Raw genomic sequence first — 20200 nt, 5'->3', positions numbered from 1 at the left:
ACCCAGTGGGACCTGGCGGTGGAGCGGGACCAGGAGCTGGAGGCCGAGGGGCAGCAGCAGCAGCAGGAGGAGGAGGACGATGCCCTGTCCCAACTCCCGCCCCAGCTCCTCTTCATCCACCAGGGCCAACAGGACATCAAGGAGCTGCACTGGCACCCACAATGCCCTGGGGTGATGGTCAGCACCGCCCACTCTGGCTTTGACGTCTTCAGGACCATCAGCGTCTGAGAGGCCGGGGGGGGCGCGGGGGCGGGGGCGAGCCGCTGGGGACCAGGCCCAAAGCCTCTACTCGAACCAACTAGGCCAAAGCCTCTACTCGAACCAACTAGGCCCAAAGCCTCGACTTGATCGAACTCGGCCCAAAGCCTCTACTCGATCAAACAAGGCCCAAAGCCTCAACTTGATCAAACAAGGCCCAAAGCCTCTACTCGAACCAACTAGGCCAAAGCCTCTACTCGAACCAACTAGGCCCAAAGCCTCAACTTGATCAAACAAGGCCCAAAGCCTCTTCTCAAACCGTCTCGGCCCGAAGCCTCCACTTGAGCAACGAACCAGTACCCGGGGAACAGACTGAAGGGGAGGGGGTGCTTGCCTGGTTGACTCGGGGAGGGCTTCATTTGCAGGAAGGGGGCTCCAGTCTCCGTCCTGGGTCAGGGAGGAGGCGAGGAGAACCAGCCAGGGCCCCTCCAGAGGCCCCTGGTCTCCGTCTCCAGCCACCCCCGCCGGGAGGAGGTGCGTGCAGCCGTCGGGCGAGGGCTCCTGTGGTCGAATTGCCGGTCGGCGCCGAAGGACCAATGGCGGGTGGGGGCTAGGCTGAGACTAGGCACGGGGGTAACGCTGGGGGCAACGTCAATGCACCCGCCCGAGGAGTGCCGACCTGTATTGGGGGGATGGGCCGAGTTGGTTCAGAGAAATCGGGGCGGGAGTGCGGGGTGGGGGAGGTTTGGCTCGATGTTGTCGAGACTGACTCGCGCGCTCTCACACGCAGCAAGAACCGTTCCAAACGCCAATGTGAAAACTTCTCCTGTATAATAAAATGTCATCATTATTTGCAAAAATATTTCTCTCTCTGTCTCTCTCCCCAACACAGTGTGGGGCTAAGTGGCGGAATTTATATACACCACCGTTAACAATCTCACGATGTCCGACTGCGCTTTACAGCCGATGAAGTCCTTTTCTTTTGGAGTGTGTTCACTGTTGTATTGTGGGAATCACGACAGCCAATTTGCGCACAGCAAGCTCCCACAAACAGCCATGTGATAATGACCCAGATAATCTGTTTTTCTTTTCGTGGTGTTGGTTAGGGGCTGAATATGGGGTCCAGGGGAGAATTGCCCCTACTCTTATTGGCCATGGGATCTTTTACGTCCACCTGAGAGGGCAGACGGGGCCTCGGTTTAACGTCTCAGTAACAGCAGTATGGCACTCCCTCAGTACTGCCCCTCCGACAGCGCAGTACGGCACTCCCTCAGTACTGCCCCTCCGACAGCGCAGTACGGCACTCCCTCAGTACTGCCCCTCCCACAGTACAGTACGGCACTCCCTCAGTACTGCCCCTCCGACAGCGCAGTACGGCACTCCCTCAGTACTGCCCCTCCCACAGTACAGTACGGCACTCCCTCAGTACTGCCCCTCCGACAGCGCAGTACGGCACTCCCTCAGTACTGCCCCTCCGACAGCGCAGTACGGCACTCCCTCAGTACTGCCCCTCCGACAGCGCAGTACGGCACTCCCTCAGTACTGCCCCTCCGACAGCGCAGTACGGCACTCCCTCAGTACTGCCCCTCCCACAGTACAGTACGGCACTCCCTCAGTACTGCCCCTCCGACAGCGCAGTACGGCACTCCCTCAGTACTGCCCCTCCCACAGTACAGTACGGCACTCCCTCAGTACTGCCCCTCCGACAGCGCAGTACGGCACTCCCTCAGTACTGCCCCTCCCACAGTACAGTACGGCACTCCCTCAGTACTGCCCCTCCGACAGCACAGTACGGCACTCCCTCAGTACTGCCCCTCCGACAGCACAGTACGGCACTCCCTCAGTACTGCCCCTCCGACAGCGCAGTACGGCACTCCCTCAGTACTGCCCCTCCGACAGCGCAGTACGGCACTCCCTCAGTACTGCCCCTCCGACAGTACGGCACTCCCTCAGTACTGCCCCTCCGACAGTACGGCACTCCCTCAGTACTGCCCCTCCGACAGTACGGCACTCCCTCAGTACTGCCCCTCCGACAGTGCAGTACGGCTGTACCTGTCCTGGGAGTGTTTGATGGGACAGTGTAGAGGGAGCTTTACTCTGTATCTAACCCCCTGTACCTGCCCTGGGAGTGTTTGATGGGACAGTGTAGAGGGAGCTTTACTCTGTATCTAACCCCCTGTACCTGCCCTGGGAGCGTTTGATGGGACAGTGTAGAGAGAGCTTTACTCTGTATCTAACCCCGTGCTGTACCTGCCCTGGGAGTGTTTGATGGGACAGTGTAGAGAGAGCTTTACTCTGTATCTAACCCGTGCTGTACCAGCCCTGGGAGTGTTTGATGGGACAGTGTAGAGGGAGCTTTACTCTGTATCTAACCCCCTGTACCTGCCCTGGGAGCGTTTGATGGGACAGTGTAGAGAGAGCTTTACTCTGTATCTAACCCGTGCTGTACCTGCCCTGGGAGTGTTTGATGGGACAGTGTAGAGGGAGCTTTACTCTGTATCTAACCCTGGGTGTGGGGAGCTCTTGCACAAACATACCCGGAAGAGAGAGCGAGCGGGAAGCGATTGATTGAAAGCGATATATTTTATTTGATTGGATGGCGTTGCTGATGAACCAATCACTGGATGCCGCTCCAGCGCAGTGACGTGTAAACAATCCTCTCGGCCTCCGTCACCGAACAGAGCAATACGGTCTTCTTGACATTCGAACCCAGTCGGCCAGCAGTCACGGTGTCCTGCAGGGGCAGGTCAGTCTTGTATGGAACGCAGATGGCGATATAGTGGGCATGGTATCGCATGGGGTCTCCTGTCCGGGGGGGAGGGGGTACGAAACAAAGCGTTTAATAGCGAGAGAGTGTAGGGGGACGTCAGCCGCCCATCACAAAAGAAATAGGGGCCAGGAGTGGGCCATTCGGCCCCTCGAGCCTGCTCCGCCATTTAATACGACCGTGGCTGATCCGATCATGGACCCAGCTCCACTTCCCTGCCCGCCCCCTTATCGGTTAAGGAACTGTCTATCTCTGTCTTAAATATATTCAATGTCCCGGCTTCCACAGCTCTCTGAGGCAGCGAGTTCCACAGATTTACAACCCTCTGAGAGAAGAAATTCCTCCTCATCTCAGTTTTAAATGGGCGGCCCCTTATTCTAAGACCATGCCCCCTAGTTCTAGTCTCCCCCATCAGTGGGAACATCCTCTCTGCATCCACCTTGTCGAGCCCCCTCATAATCTGATACGTTTCGATAAGATCACCTCTCATTCTTCTGAACTCCAATGAGTAGAGGCCCAACCTCCTCAACCTTTCCTCACAAGTCAACCCCCTCATCCCCGGAATCAACCGAGTGAACCTTCTCTGAACTGCCTCCAAAGCAAAGTATATCCTTTCGTAAATACGGAGAGCAAAACTGTGCACGCAGTACTCCAGGTGTGGCCTCACCAATACCCTGTATAACTGGAGCAAGACTTCCCTGCTTTTATACTCCATCCCCTTTGCAATAAAGGCCAAGATACCATTGGCCCTTCCTGATCACTTGCTGTACCTGCATACTAACCTTTTGTGTTTCATGTACAAGTAACCCCCAGGTCCCGCTGTACTGCGGCACTTTGCAATCTTTCTCCATTTAAATAATAACTTGCTCTTTGATTTTTTTTCTGCCAAAGTGCATGACCTCACACTTTCCCACATTATACTCCATCTGACAAATTTTTGCCCACTCACTGAGCCTGTCTATGTCTTTTTGACCTAATAATTACTGCTATGACCGATTTATATAACGCCTTTAATAACTGGTATTTAAATATTGTTTTTAACATAGTAAAACATCCCAGCAGGGTTACGACAAAACCGATATATTTGACACAGAGACACATAAGGAGAAATGAGCGCAGGTGACCAAAGCCTTAGTCGAAGAGTTCGGTTTTAAGGAGCGTCTTGAAGGAGGAGAGAGAGAGATGGAGAGGTTTAGGGAGGGAGTTCCAGAGCTTGGGGCCCAGGCAACAGAAGGCACGGCCACCGATGGTGGAGCGATTATAATCAGGGATGGTCAAGAGGGCAGAATTAGAGGAGCACAGAGATCTGGGAGGGTTGAAGGAGGTTACAGAGATAGGAAGGGTGGCGAGGGTGGGATTTGAACAGGAGGATGAGAATTGTAGGGGCTGGAGGAGGTTACAGAGAGAGGGAGGGGGTGAGGGAGGGATTTGAACAGGAGGATGAGAATTGTAGGGGCTGGAGAAGGTTAGAGAGATAGGGAGGGGGCGAGGGAGGGATTTGAACAGGAGGATGAGAATTGTCAGGGCTGGAGGAGGTTACAGAGATAGGGAGGGGGCGAGGGGCCATGGCGGTATTTGTAAGCACGGATGAGAATTGTGAAATCGAGGTGCTGCTTAACCGGGAGCCGATGTCGGTCAGTGAGCACAGGGGGTGATGGGTGAGCGGGACTGGGTGTGAGTTAGGACACGGGGTCAGTGAGCACAGGGGGTGATGGGTGAGCGGGACTGGGTGTGAGTTAGGACACGGGGTCAGTGAGCACAGGGGGTGATGGGTGAGCGGGACTGGGTGTGAGTTAGGACACGGGGTCAGTGAGCACAGGGGGTGATGGGTGAGCGGGACTGGGTGTGAGTTAGGACACGGGGTCAGTGAGCACAGGGGGTGATGGGTGAGTGGGACTCGGTGTGAGTTAGGACACGGAGCACAGGGGGTGATGGGTGAGTGGGACTGGGTGTGAGTAAGGACACGGGGCACAGGGGGTGATGGGTGAGTGGGACTGGGTGTGAGTTAGGACACGGGGTCAGTGAGCACAGGGGGTGATGGGTGAGTGGGACTGGGTGTGAGTTAGGACACGGGGTCAGTGAGCACAGGGGGTGATGGGTGAGCGGGACTCGGTGTGAGTTAGGACACGGGGACAGTGAGCACAGTGGGTGATGGGTGAGCGGGACTGGGTGTGAGTTAGGACACGGGGTCAGTGAGCACAGGGGGTGATGGGTGAGTGGGACTGGGTGTGAGTTAGGACACGGGGTCAGTGAGCACAGTGGGTGATGGGTGAGTGGGACTGGGTGCGAGTTAGGACACGGGGCAGTGAGCACAGGGTGTGATGTGTGAGTGGGACTGGGTGTGAGTTAGGACACGGGGGCAGTGAGCACAGGGGGTGATGGGTGAGTGGGACTGGGTGTGAGTTAGGACACGGGGTCAGTGAGCACAGGGGGTGATGGGTGAGTGGGACTGAGTGTGAGTTAGGACACGGTGTCAGTGAGCACAGGGGGTGATGGGTGAGTGGGACTGGGTGTGAGTTAGGACACGGGGTACAGGGGGTGATGGGTGAGTGGGACTGGGTGTGAGTTAGGACACAGGGCAGTGAGCACAGGGGGTGATGGGTGAGCGGGACTGGGTGTGAGTTAGGACACGGGGTCAGTGAGCACAGGGGGTGATGGGTGAGTGGGACTGGGTGTGAGTTAGGACACGGGGACAGTGAGCACAGGGGGTGATGGGTGAGTGGGACTGGGTGTGAGTTAGGACACGGGGCAGTGAGCACAGGGGGTGGTGGGTGAGTGGGACTGGGTATGAGTTAGGACACGGGTCAGTGAGCACAGGGGGTGATGGGTGAGTGGGACTGGGTGTGAGTTAGGACACGGGGTCAGTGAGCACAGGGGGTGATGGGTGAGTGGGACTGGGTGTGAGTTAGGACACGGGGTCAGTGAGCACAGAGGGTGATGGGTGAGTGGGACTGGGTGTGAGTTCGGACACGGGGACAGTGAGCACAGGGGGTGATGGGTGAGTGGGACTGGATGTGAGTTAGGACACGGGGTCAGTGAGCACAGGGGGTGATGGGTGAGTGGGACTGGGTGTGAGTTAGGACACGGGGTCAGTGAGCACAGGGGGTGATGGGTGAGTGGGACTGGGTGTGAGTTAGGACACGGGGTCAGTGAGCACAGGGGGTGATGGGTGAGTGGGACTGGGTGTGAGTAAGGACACGGGGCACAGGGGGTGATGGGTGAGTGGAACTGGGTGTGAGTTAGGACACGGGTCAGTGAGCACAGGGGGTGATGGGTGAGTGGGACTGGGTGTGAGTTAGGACACGGGGCAGTGAGCACAGGGGGTGATGGGTGAGTGGGACTGGGTGTGAGTTAGGACACGGGGCAGTGAGCACAGGGGGTGATGGGTGAGTGGGACTGGGTGTGAGTTAGGACACGGGGTCAGTGAGCACAGGGGGTGATGGGTGAGTGGGACTGGGTGCGAGTTAGGACACGGGGTCAGTGAGCACAGGGGGTGATGGGTGAGTGGGACTGGGTGTGAGTTAGGACACGGGGCACAGGGGGTGATGGGTGAGTGGGACTGGGTGTGAGTTAGGACACGGGGTCAGTGAGCACAGGGGGTGATGGGTGAGTGGGACTGGGTGTGAGTTAGGACACGGGGTCAGTGAGCACAGGGGGTGATGGGTGAGTGGGACTGGGTGTGAGTTAGGACACGGGGCAGTGAGCACAGGGGGTGATGGGTGAGTGGGACTGGGTGTGAGTTAGGACACGGGGTCAGTGAGCACAGGGGGTGATGGGTGAGCGGGACTCAGTCCGCGTTAGGACATGGGGGGGGCGGGGGCAGCCCAGTTGTGGACGAGCTCCAGTAGACGGACGGTGAAAAAGGGTGGGCTGTCTCGGGGAGCACTGGAATTGTTGAGTCTACAAACGGCGGTCGGGGGACTCTGCGACTGCCCCAAAGGGGGAGTAACTGGGATAAATATTGGCCCGGGCACCTGGGGAGAGTTCCTGTTATGATCAGCAGCTTGGAGGGAAGGAGATAGGAAAGAATTGGAAACAGCCGCGAAGCCCCGCCGAGTCGAATAGCTCGCCGAACGGACTCCCCGAGCGAAGCGGTTGGCAGAGACCCCCGCACTGAACCAGGCCACCCCTAAACGGACGCGATTACGTACCCGGATAGACGAGGAAGTCTCCCCCGAACTTTCCAGCGCTGGTCAGGTGGTAGCCCTGGGCCCGGAGGTCCTTGAAGACGGAGTAGCGCAGGGCGTGCCTGGGGTCCCCGGGGTGCGGCCAGTCCTCGGAGGCCGAGCGCCAATCCAACACCTCCAGGTTGCGGGGCCCCAGGCAGGCGGTGTGTATCTGCACCAGGCAGCTCTCCGGGGGGAAGGTGAAACTTCGCTCCAACTCTTCCAGCTCCTTCAGGGGGGCCGAGCGATCGTCCTCACCGGCCTCGGGCCCCAGCTCGCCTGGGGACAGGAGAGGAGAGGGGGGAACAGATTGGGTTAGAGGGCAACGGCTCACATCTTCGATCCCAACTTCAACCCCATCCTCTGCCCATGTCCCTCAACTCCACCATCTCACAAGAACATAAGGAATAGGAGCAGGAGTGGGCCATTCGGCCCCTCGAGCCTGCTCCGCCATTTAATACCATCATGGCTGATCCGATCATGGACACAGCTCCACTTCCCGGCCCGCCCCCTTATCGGTTAAGAAACTGTCTATCTCTGTCTTAAATTTATTCAATGTCCCGGCTTCCACAGCTCTCTGAGGCAGCGAGTTCCACAGATTTACAACCCTCTGAGAGAAGAAATTCCTCCTCATCTCAGTTTTAAATGGGCGGCCCCTTATTCTAAGACCATGCCCCCTAGTTCTAGTCTCCCCCATCAGTGGGAACATCCTCTCTGCATCCACCTTGTCGAGCCCCCCTCATAATCTGATACGTTTCGATAAGATCACCTCTCATTCTTCTGAATTCCAATGTGTAGAGGCCCAACCTCCTCAACCTTTCCTCATAAGTCAACCCCCTCATCTCCGGAATCAACCGAGTGAACCTTCTCTGAACTGCCTCCAAAGCAAAGTATATCCTTTCGTAAATACGGAGAGCAAAACTGCACGCAGCACTCCAGGTGTGGCCTCACCAATACCCCATACCCTTCCATTAAAGATTTAGATGAAGGAATTGAATGCAATATCTCCAAGTTTGCAGATGACACTAAGCTGGGTGGCGGTGTGAGCTGTGAGGAGGATGCTAAGAGGCTGCAGGGTGACTTGGACAGGTTAGGTGAGTGGGGCAAATGCATGGCAGATGCAGTATAATGTGGATAAATGTGAGGTTATCCACTTTGGTGGCAAAAACAGGAAGGCAGAATATTATCTGAATGGTGACAGATTAGGAAAAGGGGAGGTGCAACGAGACCTGGGTGTCATGGTACATCAGTCATTGAAAGTTGACATGCAGGTACAGCAGGCGGTGAAGGAGGCAAATGGTATGTTGGCCTTCATAGCGAGGGGATTTGAGTATAGGAACAGGGAGGTCTTACTGCAGTTGTACAGGGCCTTGGTGAGACCACACCTGGAATATTGTGTTCAGTTTTGGTCTCCTAATCTGAGGAAGGACATTCTTGCTATTGAGGGAGTGCAGCGAAGGTTCACCAGACTGATTCCTGGGATGGCAGGACTGACATATGAAGAAAGACTGGATCGACTGGGCTTATATTCACTGGAGTTTAGAAGAATGAGAGGGGATCTCATAGAAACATATAAAATTCTGACGGGATTGGACAGGTTAGATGCGGGAAGAATGTTCCCGATGTTGGGGAAGTCCAGAACCAGGGATCACAGTCTAAGGATAAGGGGTAAGCCATTTAGGACCGAGATGAGGAGAAACTTCTTCACCCAGAGAATTGTGAACCTGTGGAATTCTCTACCACAGAAAGTTGTTGGGGGCCAGTTCGTTGGATATATTCAAAAGGGAGTTAGATGTGGCCCTTACGGCTAAAGGGATCAGGGGGGTATGGAGAGAAGGCAGGAGTGGGGTACTGAGGGAATGATCAGCCCATGATCATATTGAAGGGCCCAATGGCGGGGCAGGCTCGAAGGGCCCAATGGCGGGGCAGGCTCGAAGGGCCCAATGGCGGGGCAGGCTCGAAGGGCCCAATGGCGGGGCAGGCTCCAAGGGCCCAATGGCGGGGCAGGCTCCAAGGGCCCAATGGCGGGGCAGGCTCCAAGGGCCCAATGGCGGGGCAGGCTCCAAGGGCCCAATGGCGGGGCAGGCTCCAAGGGCCCAATGGCGGGGCAGGCTCCAAGGGCCCAATGGCGGGGCAGGCTCCAAGGGCCCAATGGCGGGGCAGGCTCCAAGGGCCCAATGGCGGGGCAGGCTCCAAGGGCCCAATGGCGGGGCAGGCTCCAAGGGCCCAATGGCGGGGCAGGCTCCAAGGGCCCAATGGCGGGGCAGGCTCCAAGGGCCCAATGGCGGGGCAGGCTCCAAGGGCCCAATGGCGGGGCAGGCTCCAAGGGCCCAATGGCGGGGCAGGCTCCAAGGGCCCAACGGCGGGGCAGGCTCCAAGGGCCCAACGGCGGGGCAGGCTCCAAGGGCCCAACGGCGGGGCAGGCTCCAAGGGCCCAACGGCGGGGCAGGCTCCAAGGGCCCAACGGCGGGGCAGGCTCCAAGGGCCCAACGGCGGGGCAGGCTCCAAGGGCCCAACGGCGGGGCAGGCTCCAAGGGCCCAACGGCGGGGCAGGCTCCAAGGGCCCAACGGCGGGGCAGGCTCCAAGGGCCCAACGGCGGGGCAGGCTCCAAGGGCCCAACGGCGGGGCAGGCTCCAAGGGCCCAACGGCGGGGCAGGCTCCAAGGGCCCAACGGCGGGGCAGGCTCCAAGGGCCCAACGGCGGGGCAGGCTCCAAGGGCCCAACGGCGGGGCAGGCTCCAAGGGCCCAACGGCGGGGCGGGCTCCAAGGGCCCAACGGCGGGGCGGGCTCCAAGGGCCCAACGGCGGGGCGGGCTCCAAGGGCCCAACGGCGGGGCGGGCTCCAAGGGCCCAACGGCGGGGCGGGCTCCAAGGGCCCAACGGCGGGGCGGGCTCCAAGGGCCCAACGGCGGGGCGGGCTCCAAGGGCCCAACGGCGGGGCAGGCTCCAAGGGCCCAATGGCGGGGCAGGCTCCAAGGGCCCAATGGCGGGGCAGGCTCCAAGGGCCCAATGGCGGGGCAGGCTCCAAGGGCCCAATGGCGGGGCAGGCTCCAAGGGCCCAACGGCGGGGCAGGCTCCAAGGGCCCAACGGCGGGGCAGGCTCCAAGGGCCCAACGGCGGGGCAGGCTCCAAGGGCCCAACGGCGGGGCAGGCTCCAAGGGCCCAACGGCGGGGCAGGCTCCAAGGGCCCAACGGCGGGGCAGGCTCCAAGGGCCCAACGGCGGGGCAGGCTCCAAGGGCCCAACGGCTGGGCAGGCTCCAAGGGCCCAACGGCGGGGCAGGCTCCAAGGGCCCAACGGCGGGGCAGGCTCCAAGGGCCCAACGGCGGGGCAGGCTCCAAGGGCCCAACGGCGGGGCAGGCTCCAAGGGCCCAACGGCGGGGCAGGCTCCAAGGGCCCAACGGCGGGGCAGGCTCCAAGGGCCCAACGGCGGGGCAGGCTCCAAGGGCCCAACGGCGGGGCAGGCTCCAAGGGCCCAACGGCGGGGCAGGCTCCAAGGGCCCAACGGCGGGGCAGGCTCCAAGGGCCCAACGGCGGGGCAGGCTCCAAGGGCCCAACGGCGGGGCAGGCTCCAAGGGCCCAACGGCGGGGCAGGCTCCAAGGGCCCAACGGCGGGGCAGGCTCCAAGGGCCCAACGGCGGGGCAGGCTCCAAGGGCCCAACGGCGGGGCAGGCTCCAAGGGCCCAACGGCGGGGCAGGCTCCAAGGGCCCAACGGCGGGGCAGGCTCCAAGGGCCCAACGGCGGGGCAGGCTCCAAGGGCCCAACGGCGGGGCAGGCTCCAAGGGCCCAACGGCGGGGCAGGCTCGAAGGGCCCAATGGCGGGGCAGGCTCCAAGGGCCCAACGGCGGGGCAGGCTCCAAGGGCCCAACGGCGGGGCGGGCTCCAAGGGCCCAACGGCGGGGCGGGCTCCAAGGGCCCAATGGCGGGGCAGGCTCCAAGGGCCCAATGGTGGGGCGGGCTCCAAGGGCCCAATGGCGGGGCGGGCTCCAAGGGCCCAATGGCGGGGGGGCTCGAAGGGCCCAATGGTGGGGCGGGCTCCAAGGGCCCAATGGTGGGGCGGGCTCCAAGGGCCCAATGGCCTGCTCCTGCGACTATTTTCTCTGTTTCGATGAGAGATCGAGGCGGAAGTGAGGCGAATGGGGGGCTCTGGGGCAGGGGCAGGGTGTGGGACGGAACTCACGGCCTGAAAGGGCGCTCGAGGCAGAAACCCTCGCCCCAGCAGGCAGTGCACCTTGAAGTGCCGTCTGCTACGGGGCGAGGGAGCGCGAGCGGGGAAAGTGGGATTGGAGCGGGACGGCTCGCGGCGGCCTCCTGCCGCGCGGTAAACGTCTGCGCTTGGCTCCGATCCCCCCAGCCCCCCCCCCAGCCCCCTCACCCGTCTCTCCGCTGATCCTCTTCCGCTTGTTGGCCCGCCCCTGCCTGATCCTCTCGGCCAGCCCCTGCAGGCTGCTCCTCTTCTCCTGCAGGGCCAGGCGGCGTTGCTCCTGGTGACTGCGTTGCGCCCGCTCGCGGTGCTCCCGCTCCTCCTCCTCGGCCCTCGCCTCGGCCCCCGCCCGGCCCCGCACCAGCACCCCGCTGCCGCTCTCCGCCGCCAGGCGGGCCTCCTCGGGCAACAGCCGCAGCGGCAGGCCCAGGCGCCCGTTCTGCCGGGGCTGGCGGGCCAGCCCGCCCACGGGCGTCCCGCACAGGCCGTGGCGCTCCCGCAGCTGGCGGGCCTCCTCCGCGCTCCACACCAGCGCCGCGCCCTGCGACACGTGGATCAGGATCATGGCCGGGCTGCCCCTGCAACGGGACAAGGACGCAGCGGGTGGTTAGAGGCTCCCTCGGGTTCATCAGGACGGCATTATCCCTCCGACAGTACGGTGCTCCCCATACTGTCCCTCCGACAGTACGGTGCTCCCTCAGTACTGACCCTCCGACAGTGCAGCACTCCCTCAGTACTGCCCCTCCGACAGTGCGGCACTCCCTCAGTACTGCCCCTCCGACAGTGCGGCACTCCCTCAGTACTGCCCCTCCGACAGTGCGGCACTCCCTCAGTACTGCCCCTCCGACAGTGCAACACTCACTCAGTACTGCCCCTCCGACAGTACGGTGCTCCCTCAGTACTGCCCCTCCGACAGTGCAACACTCACTCAGTACTGCCCCTCCGACAGTACGGCACTCCCTCAGTACTGCCCCTCCGACAGTACGGCACTCCCTCAGTACTGCCCCTCCGACAGTACGGCACTCCCTCAGTACTGCCCCTCCGACAGCGCAGTGCGGCACTCCCTCAGTACTGCCCCTCCGACAGTGCGGTGCTCCCCATACTGCCCCTCCGACAGTGCAACACTCCCTCAGTACTGCCCCTCCGACAGTGCAACACTCCCTCAGTACTGCCCCTCCGACAGTACAGCACTCCCTCAGTACTGCCCCTCCGACAGTGCGGCACTCCCTCAGTACTGCCCCTCCGACAGTACGGCACTCCCTCAGTACTGCCCCTCCGACAGCGCAGTACGGCACTCCCTCATACTGCCCCTCCGACAGTGCGGCACTCCCTCAGTACTGCCCCTCCGACAGTACGGCACTCCCTCAGTACTGCCCCTCCGACAGTGCGGCACTCCCTCAGTACTGCCCCTCCGACAGTGCGGCACTCCCTCAGTACTGCCCCTCCGACAGTACGGCACTCCCTCAGTACTGCCCCTCCGACAGCGCAGTACGGCACTCCCTCATACTGCCCCTCCGACAGTGCGGCACTCCCTCAGTACTGCCCCTCCGACAGTACGGCACTCCCTCAGTACTGCCCCTCCGACAGTGCGGCACTCCCTCAGTACTGCCCCTCCGACAGTGCGGCACTCCCTCAGTACTGCCCCTCCGACAGTACGGCACTCCCTCAGTACTGCCCCTCCGACAGTGCGGCACTCCCTCAGTACTGCCCCTCCGACAGTGCGGCACTCCCCATACTGCCCCTCCGACAGTACGGCACTCCCCATACTGCCCCTCCGACAGTGCGGCACTCCCTCAGTACTGCCCCTCCGACAGTGCGGCACTCCCCATACTGCCCCTCCGACAGTACGGCACTCCCCATACTGCCCCTCCGACAGTGCGGCACTCCCTCAGTACTGCCCCTCCGACAGTGCAACACTCCCTCAGTACTGCCCCTCCGACAGTGCGGCACTCCCTCAGTACTGTCCCTCCGACAGTGCGGCACTCCCTCAGTACTGTCCCTCCGACAGTACGGCACTCCCTCAGTACTGCCCCTCCGACAGTGCGGCACTCCCTCAGTACTGCCCCTCCGACAGTGCGGCACTCCCTCAGTACTGCCCCTCCGACAGTGCGGCACTCCCTCAGTACCCACTGTCTGATTAATCCATTAATAATGACGGCTACTATTAATTTTAGTCATGACTGCTGTTAATTATGGCTATTAATTATTACTGCTACTCTTAATCGATTAATAATTATTATTATTAATCTAATAATTATTGCAGTTATTAATTATTGCCATTAATCTATGAATAATTATTGCTCATACTCTAATAATTATTGCTATTAATAATTGCTTTGAATCTATTGATAATTACAGCTGTTACTAATGCAATAATTACTGCTCTCTTAATCATTCCTGTTATGAATCGATTAATAATTACTGCTATTACCAATCTATTAATTACTGCTCTATTAATCATTACTGCTATGAATTGATTAATAATTACTGCTATTACCAATCTATTAATTACTGCTCTATTAATCATTACTGCTATGAATTGATTAATAATTACTGCTATTACCAATCTATTAATTACTGCTCTATTAATCATTACCGAGTGAACCTTCTCTGAACTGCCTCCAAAGCAAAGTATATCCTTTTGTAAATACGGAGAGCAAAACTGCACGCAGTACTCCAGGTGTGGCCTCACCAATACCCTGTATAACTGGAGCAAGACTTCCCTGCTTTATACTTATCCACCTGGCTGCCTACCTTCAGGGATCGGTGGACCTGCACTCCAAGGTCCCTCTCGACTTCTCAAAGTCTGACCATTTAATGTGTTTTCCCTTGCCTTGTTAGACCTCCCCAAATGCATCCGTCATCAGCAGTCCCTCGAAACCGAGGAAAACTTGTTCCACTCCAACACGAGTCCTCAGTCCGAGACTATTATCGATCTATTAATAATTACCGCTATTATTGATCTATTAATAATTACTTTTAAGGTCTCCAGTGGTCCTGGTTCACCCTTGCCACTGGACCAAGACCTCGGTCTGTCGAGCCCGTGTGGTGGCTGGTTTAACGTGGCCACCCCATGTTAAACAATCCACACACAGGCATCCTCCACTCTTCAGGATCCGGACTATCAGGTCCTTCATTGTTACACCAGTCAACTTATCCTTTTTTGGCGTGGAAGCAAGGGACTGCCTATGATATAATTACTGTTTTTATTGATCTATTAATTACTGCTATTATTGATCCAATTATTACTATTATTGATCTATTAATAATTACTACTTTTATTGATCTAATTATTACTATTATTGATCCAATTACTATTATTGATCTATTAATAATTACTGCTTTTATTGATGTATTAATTAACTCCCACTATTATTGATGTATTAATTAATTCTATTATTGATCCAGCTATTACTATTATTGATCTATTAATAATGACTGCTTTTGTTGATCTATTAATTACTATCATTGATTCAATTATTAATCTATTAATAATTACTTTTATTGATCTAATAATTACTGCTTTTATTGATGTATTAATTAATACTATTATTGATCTAATTATTACAATTATTGATCTATTGATAATTACTGCTTTTATTGATGTATTAATTAATTCTATTATTGATCCAATTATTACAATTATTGATATATTAATAATTACTGCTTTTATTGATTTATTAATTACTGCTATTGATCTAATTATTACAATTATTGATCTATTGATAATTACTGCTTTTATTGATGTATTAATTAATTCTATTGATCCAATTATTACAATTATTGATCTATTGATAATTACTGCTTTTATTGATGTATTAATTAATTCTATTATTGATCTAATTATTACAATTATTGATCTATTAATAATTACTGCTTTTATTGATTTATTAATTAATTCTATTATTGATCTAATTACTACAATTATTGATCTATTAATAATTACTGCTTTTATTGATTTATTAATTACTGCTATTAATCTAATTATTACAATTATTGATCTATTGATAATTACTGCTTTTATTGATGTATTAATTAATTCTATTGATCCAATTATTACAATTATTGATCTATTGATAATTACTGCTTTTATTGATGTATTAATTAATTCTATTATTGATCTAATTATTACAATTATTGATCTATTAATAATTACTGCTTTTATTGATTTATTAATTACTGCTATTGATCTAATTATTACAATTATTGATCTATTGATAATTACTGCTTTTATTGATGTATTAATTCTATTATTGATCTAATTATTACAATTATTGATCTATTAATAATTACTGCTTTTATTGATTTATTAATTACTGCTATTGATCTAATTATTACAATTATTGATCTATTGATAATTACTGCTTTTATTGATTTATTAATTCTATTATTGATCTAATTATTACAATTATTGATCTATTGATAATTACTGCTTTTATTGATGTATTAATTCTATTATTGATCTAATTATTACAATTATTGATCTATTAATAATTACTGCTTTTATTGATTTATTAATTACTGCTATTGATCTAATTATTACAATTATTGATCTATTGATAATTACTGTTTTTATTGATGTATTAATTCTATTATTGATCTAATTATTACAATTATTGATCTATTGATAATTACTGCTTTTATTGATTTATTAATTCTATTATTGATCTAATTATTACAATTATTGATCTATTGATAATTACTGTTTTTATTGATGTATTAATTCTATTATTGATCTAATTATTACAATTATTGATCTATTAATAATTACTGCTTTTATTGATTTATTAATTACTGCTATTGATCCAATTATTACAATTATTGATCTATTGATAGACTGCTTTCACTGCTGTTGATCCAATGATGACGATGATGACCTGCTGTGACTGATGGACAGTTGGGGGGGGCGGGGCTCCAGTGTCTCAGGAGGCGGCGCTGCGGGCTCAGCCACTCTGCGATCACCGCCCTCCCCATTGGCCGGCTCGCCCGTCCGTCCGGCAACCCATTGTCTTGCTCCGCCTGCCATTGGCGGAGACGCGCTGTCAATCAGCGGGCGCTCTTTCCCGCCCCCCCACGTGGGAGACATTTCTGTGTGACGCGTCGCTCTCCCACGTGGGGGGGGGGGGGGGGGGAGGCATCTAGCCGCCGCTGATTGGCCCGCGCCCGGGTGGCTCAGCCCAGCCGCGCCGCTGATTGGCCCGCGCCCGGGTGGCTCAGCCCAGCCGCGCCGCTGATTGGCCCGCGCCCGGGTGGCTCAGCCCAGCCGCGCCGCTGATTGGCCCGCGCCCGGGTGGCTCAGCCCAGCCGCGCCGCTGATTGGCCCGCGCCCGGGTGGCTCAGCCCAGCCGCGCCGCTGATTGGCCGCCGCCTGCACTCACCGAGACTAGCGCTCCTTTTTGGCTTCGGAGGCCGCCGCCGCCGCCGCCCGCCGGGCCTTGTCCTCCTCGGCCAGCCGCAGCCTGCGGCTCTGGTACAGCTTCGCCCCGGCGAAGGCCAGGCACAGCAGCAGCGTCTTGGCGGCCAAGATGTAGAGCAGCAGCGGCACGTTGCGCAGCGCCTGCAGGTTGAGCGGCATCTTCGGCCCCGCCCCTACCCCCGACCAATGGCAGCCGCCCGCCTCCGCTGACCGACAGCCGCCTCCTCCAATGGACGGGCGCGCCGATTGTGACCTCAACGCGCTGCCCTTTGTGACGTCTGCGGCCCCCCCCCTCCCCCCGCGAAAGGGCAGGGCGGGCTGCGCTCGGCGGCTCTGATTGACAGCCGCGCCGTCCAATGGCAGCCCACCCCACCCTGAGCGCGCTGCCCCTTGTGACGTCGGCGGGAGACGCCTCCCCACCAATGGGCGGCCGCCACGCCATTGACGGGCAGCTCTGGCGTCCAATGGCACTCGGAAGGCGCCCTCTGCCCTTTCTCGTCTTCGCGGCTGGGGCCAATCAGCGGGCCGCCCGACGTCACAAAGGCAGTGCGCGGGGCGGGGGGCGGGCGGTTCTCTATGATTGACGGCGCGGCCGGCCAATCACAGCCCGGGTCTGTGGCAGTGGCCGGCGCAGTCAACCAATGGGAGGCAGGAGGGGCTGGAAGTGGGCAGCAGGGGGCTTCAACTCTGAACCCTGGGCCGACCCTTGACAAGGCGGTCAAGCCGCACCGCTCACCTCCGCCCTTTAACATCTCGCGGCGGGGTCAGGCCAGGTCAACGAACGACCCCGGGGGTGGGTGCGAGACCCCCGCCCCCACCCCGTGAACTCTGGCCCGTAGCCTTGGCCGCACCGCCCGACCTTTGACCCCAGAGTGGAAGAGGGGTCGCGGCACAGAAGGAGGCCACTCGACCCCTGGAGCCCGTGCCGGCTCTCGGCCAATCGCCCGCTCCCCGCGGCCCTTGCTAATCCCGTTTGACCGACAACAACAACAACAAATTGTACTTCAGGCAGCACCGAGGACCCGCGAGCCGCCCCACCGGAGAGTTATTGTGTTACAACCGCTTGGCGCCGAGCCGCACAGAATGGCACAAGGTGACCGGGCGGGAGGAGGCCACTTCGGACCACCGTGTCCGCCTGGCGCCGGCCGACCGAGAGCCATCCCGGCCTAATCCCACTTTCCCGATCTCGCTCCCTCGCCCTGTAGCATACGGCACTTCAAGGTGCACTGCCTGCTGTGGTGAGGGTTTCTGCCTCGACCGCCCTTTCAGGCCGTGAGTTCCGTCCCAGACCCTGCCCCAGACCCTGCCCCCCTCTGGGTGAAGACATTTCCCTCTAAACCCCTCCCCCCCAATTACTGTCAATCCACGCCCCCTGGTTGTTGACCCCCCTACCAAGGGAAACAGGTCCGTCCTATCCACTCTATCCACCCCCCTCATCATTTTATACACCTCAATCAGGTCTCCCCTCAGCCTCCTCTGTTCCAAAGCAAACAACCCCAGTCTATCCAATCTTTCCTCATCGCTAAAATTCTCCAGTCCCGGCAACATCCTGGTAAATCTCCTCTGTACCCTCTCCAGTGCAACATCCTGGTAAATCTCCTCTGTGCCCTCTCCAGTGCAACATCCTGGTAAATCTCCTCTGTACCCTCTCTAGTGTAACATCCTGGTAAATCTCCTCTGTACCCTCTCTCGTGCAACATCCTGGTAAATCTCCTCTGTACCCTCTCTAGTGCAACATCCTGGTAAATCTCCTCTGTACCCTCTCCAGGCAACATCCTGGTAAATCTCCTCTGTACCCTCTCTAGTGTAACATCCTGGTAAATCTCCTCTGTACCCTCTCCAGTGTAACATCCTGGTAAATCTCCTCTGTACGCTCTCCAGTGCAACATCCTGGTAAATCTCCTCTGTACCCTCTCCAGTGCAACATCCTGGTAAATCTCCTCTGTACCCTCTCCAGTGCAACATCCTGGTAAATCTCCTCTGTACCCTCTCTAGTGCAACATCCTGGTAAATCTCCTCTGTACCCTCTCTAGTGCAACATCCTGGTAAATCTCCTCTGTACCCTCTCCAGTGCAACATCCTGGTAAATCTCCTCTGTACCCTTTCTAGTGTAACATCCTGGTAAATCTCCTCTGTACCCTCTCTAGTGCAACATCCTGGTAAATCTCCTCTGTACCCTCGCCAGTGCAACATCCTGGTAAATCTCCTCTGTACCCTTTCTAGTGCAACATCCTGGTAAATCTCCTCTGTACCCTCTCCAGTGCAACATCCTGGTAAATCTCCTCTGTACCCTCTCCAGTGCAACATCCTGGTAAATCTCCTCTGTACCCTCTCCAGTGCAACATCCTGGTAAATCTCCTCTGTACCCTCTCCAGTGCAACATCCTGGTAAATCTCCTCTGTACCCTCTCCAGTGCAACATCCTGGTAAATCTCCTCTGTACCCTCTCCAGTGCAACATCCTGGTAAATCTCCTCTGCACCCTCTCTAGTGCAACATCCTGGTCAATCTCCTCTGCACCCTCTCCAGTGCAACATCCTGGTAAATCTCCTCTGTACACACTCCAGTGCAACATCCTGGTAAATCTCCTCTGTACCCTCTCCAGTGCAACATCCTGGTAAATCTCCTCTGCACCCTCGCCAGTGCAACATCCTGGTAAATCTCCTCTGTACCCTCTCCAGGCAACATCCTGGTAAATCTCCTCTGTACCCTCTCTAGTGCAACATCCTGGTAAATCTCCTCTGTACCCTCTCCAGTGCAACATCCTGGTAAATCTCCTCTGTACCCTCTCTAGTGCAACATCCTGGTAAATCTCCTCTGCACCCTCGCCAGTGCAACATCCTGGTAAATCTCCTCTGTACCCTCTCCAGGCAACATCCTGGTAAATCTCCTCTGTACCCTCTCTAGTGCAACATCCTGGTAAATCTCCTCTGTACCCTCTCCAGTGCAACATCCTGGTAAATCTCCTCTGTACCCTCTCTAGTGCAACATCCTGATAAATCTCCTCTGTACCCTCTCTAGTGCAACATCCTGGTAAATCTCCTCTGTACCCTCCCTAGTGCAACATCCTGGTAAATCTCCTCTGTACCCTCTCCAGTGCAACATCCTGGTTAATCTCCTCTGTACCCTCTCCAGTGCAACATCCTGGTAAATCTCCTCTGTACCCTCTCCAGTACAACATCCTGGTAAATCTCCTCTGTACCCTCGCCAGTGCAACATCCTGGTAAATCTCCTCTGTACCCTCTCTAGTGCAACACCCTGGTAAATCTCCTCTGTACCCTCGCCAGTGCAACATCCTGGTAAATCTCCTCTGTACCCTCTCCAGGCAACATCCTGGTAAATCTCCTCTGTACCCTCTCCAGGCAACATCCTGGTAAATCTCATCTGTACCCTCTCTAGTGCAACATCCTGGTAAATCTCCTCTGTACCCTCTCTAGTGCAACATCCTGGT

At 56.1% G+C, this 20200-nt stretch overlaps 1 protein-coding gene across 1 annotated transcript; it reads right to left on the bottom strand.

Moving 5' to 3' along the window:
* Positions 1-2762: 2762 nt before the first annotated feature.
* On the bottom strand, positions 2763-16802 carry LOC139257847 (tRNA-splicing endonuclease subunit Sen34-like). Its single transcript, XM_070874647.1, has 4 exons — positions 16714-16802; positions 11507-11913; positions 7117-7410; positions 2763-3003 (listed from the first exon to the last, which is right to left on the bottom strand). Exons 2-4 carry the CDS (start codon positions 11898-11900, stop codon positions 2816-2818), a joined length of 876 nt encoding a protein of 291 aa, XP_070730748.1. The 5' UTR covers positions 11901-11913; positions 16714-16802; the 3' UTR covers positions 2763-2815.
* Between the last annotated feature and the right edge of the window lie 3398 nt (positions 16803-20200).

This window comes from Pristiophorus japonicus, unplaced genomic scaffold (genome assembly GCF_044704955.1).
Source record: "Pristiophorus japonicus isolate sPriJap1 unplaced genomic scaffold, sPriJap1.hap1 HAP1_SCAFFOLD_917, whole genome shotgun sequence".
Taxonomy (NCBI): domain Eukaryota; kingdom Metazoa; phylum Chordata; class Chondrichthyes; family Pristiophoridae; genus Pristiophorus; species Pristiophorus japonicus.
The sequence above is the reverse complement of the archived record's forward strand: the minus strand, read 5'-3'. Positions and strand labels throughout refer to the sequence as shown.

What these genes read in the sequence shown, in the direction of transcription:
- LOC139257847 (XM_070874647.1), bottom strand. Translation starts at nt 11,900, where the DNA reads ATGATCCTGATCCACGTGTCGCAGGGCGCGGCGCTGGTGTGGAGCGCG. An exon ending in GAGGATCAGCGGAGAGACGG is followed by an intron (nt 7,411 to 11,506) that starts GTGAGGGGGCTG and finishes TCCTGTCCCCAG; the next exon opens with GCGAGCTGGGGCCCGAGGCC. An exon ending in AGACTTCCTCGTCTATCCGG is followed by an intron (nt 3,004 to 7,116) that starts GTACGTAATCGC and finishes CCCCCCGGACAG; the next exon opens with GAGACCCCATGCGATACCAT.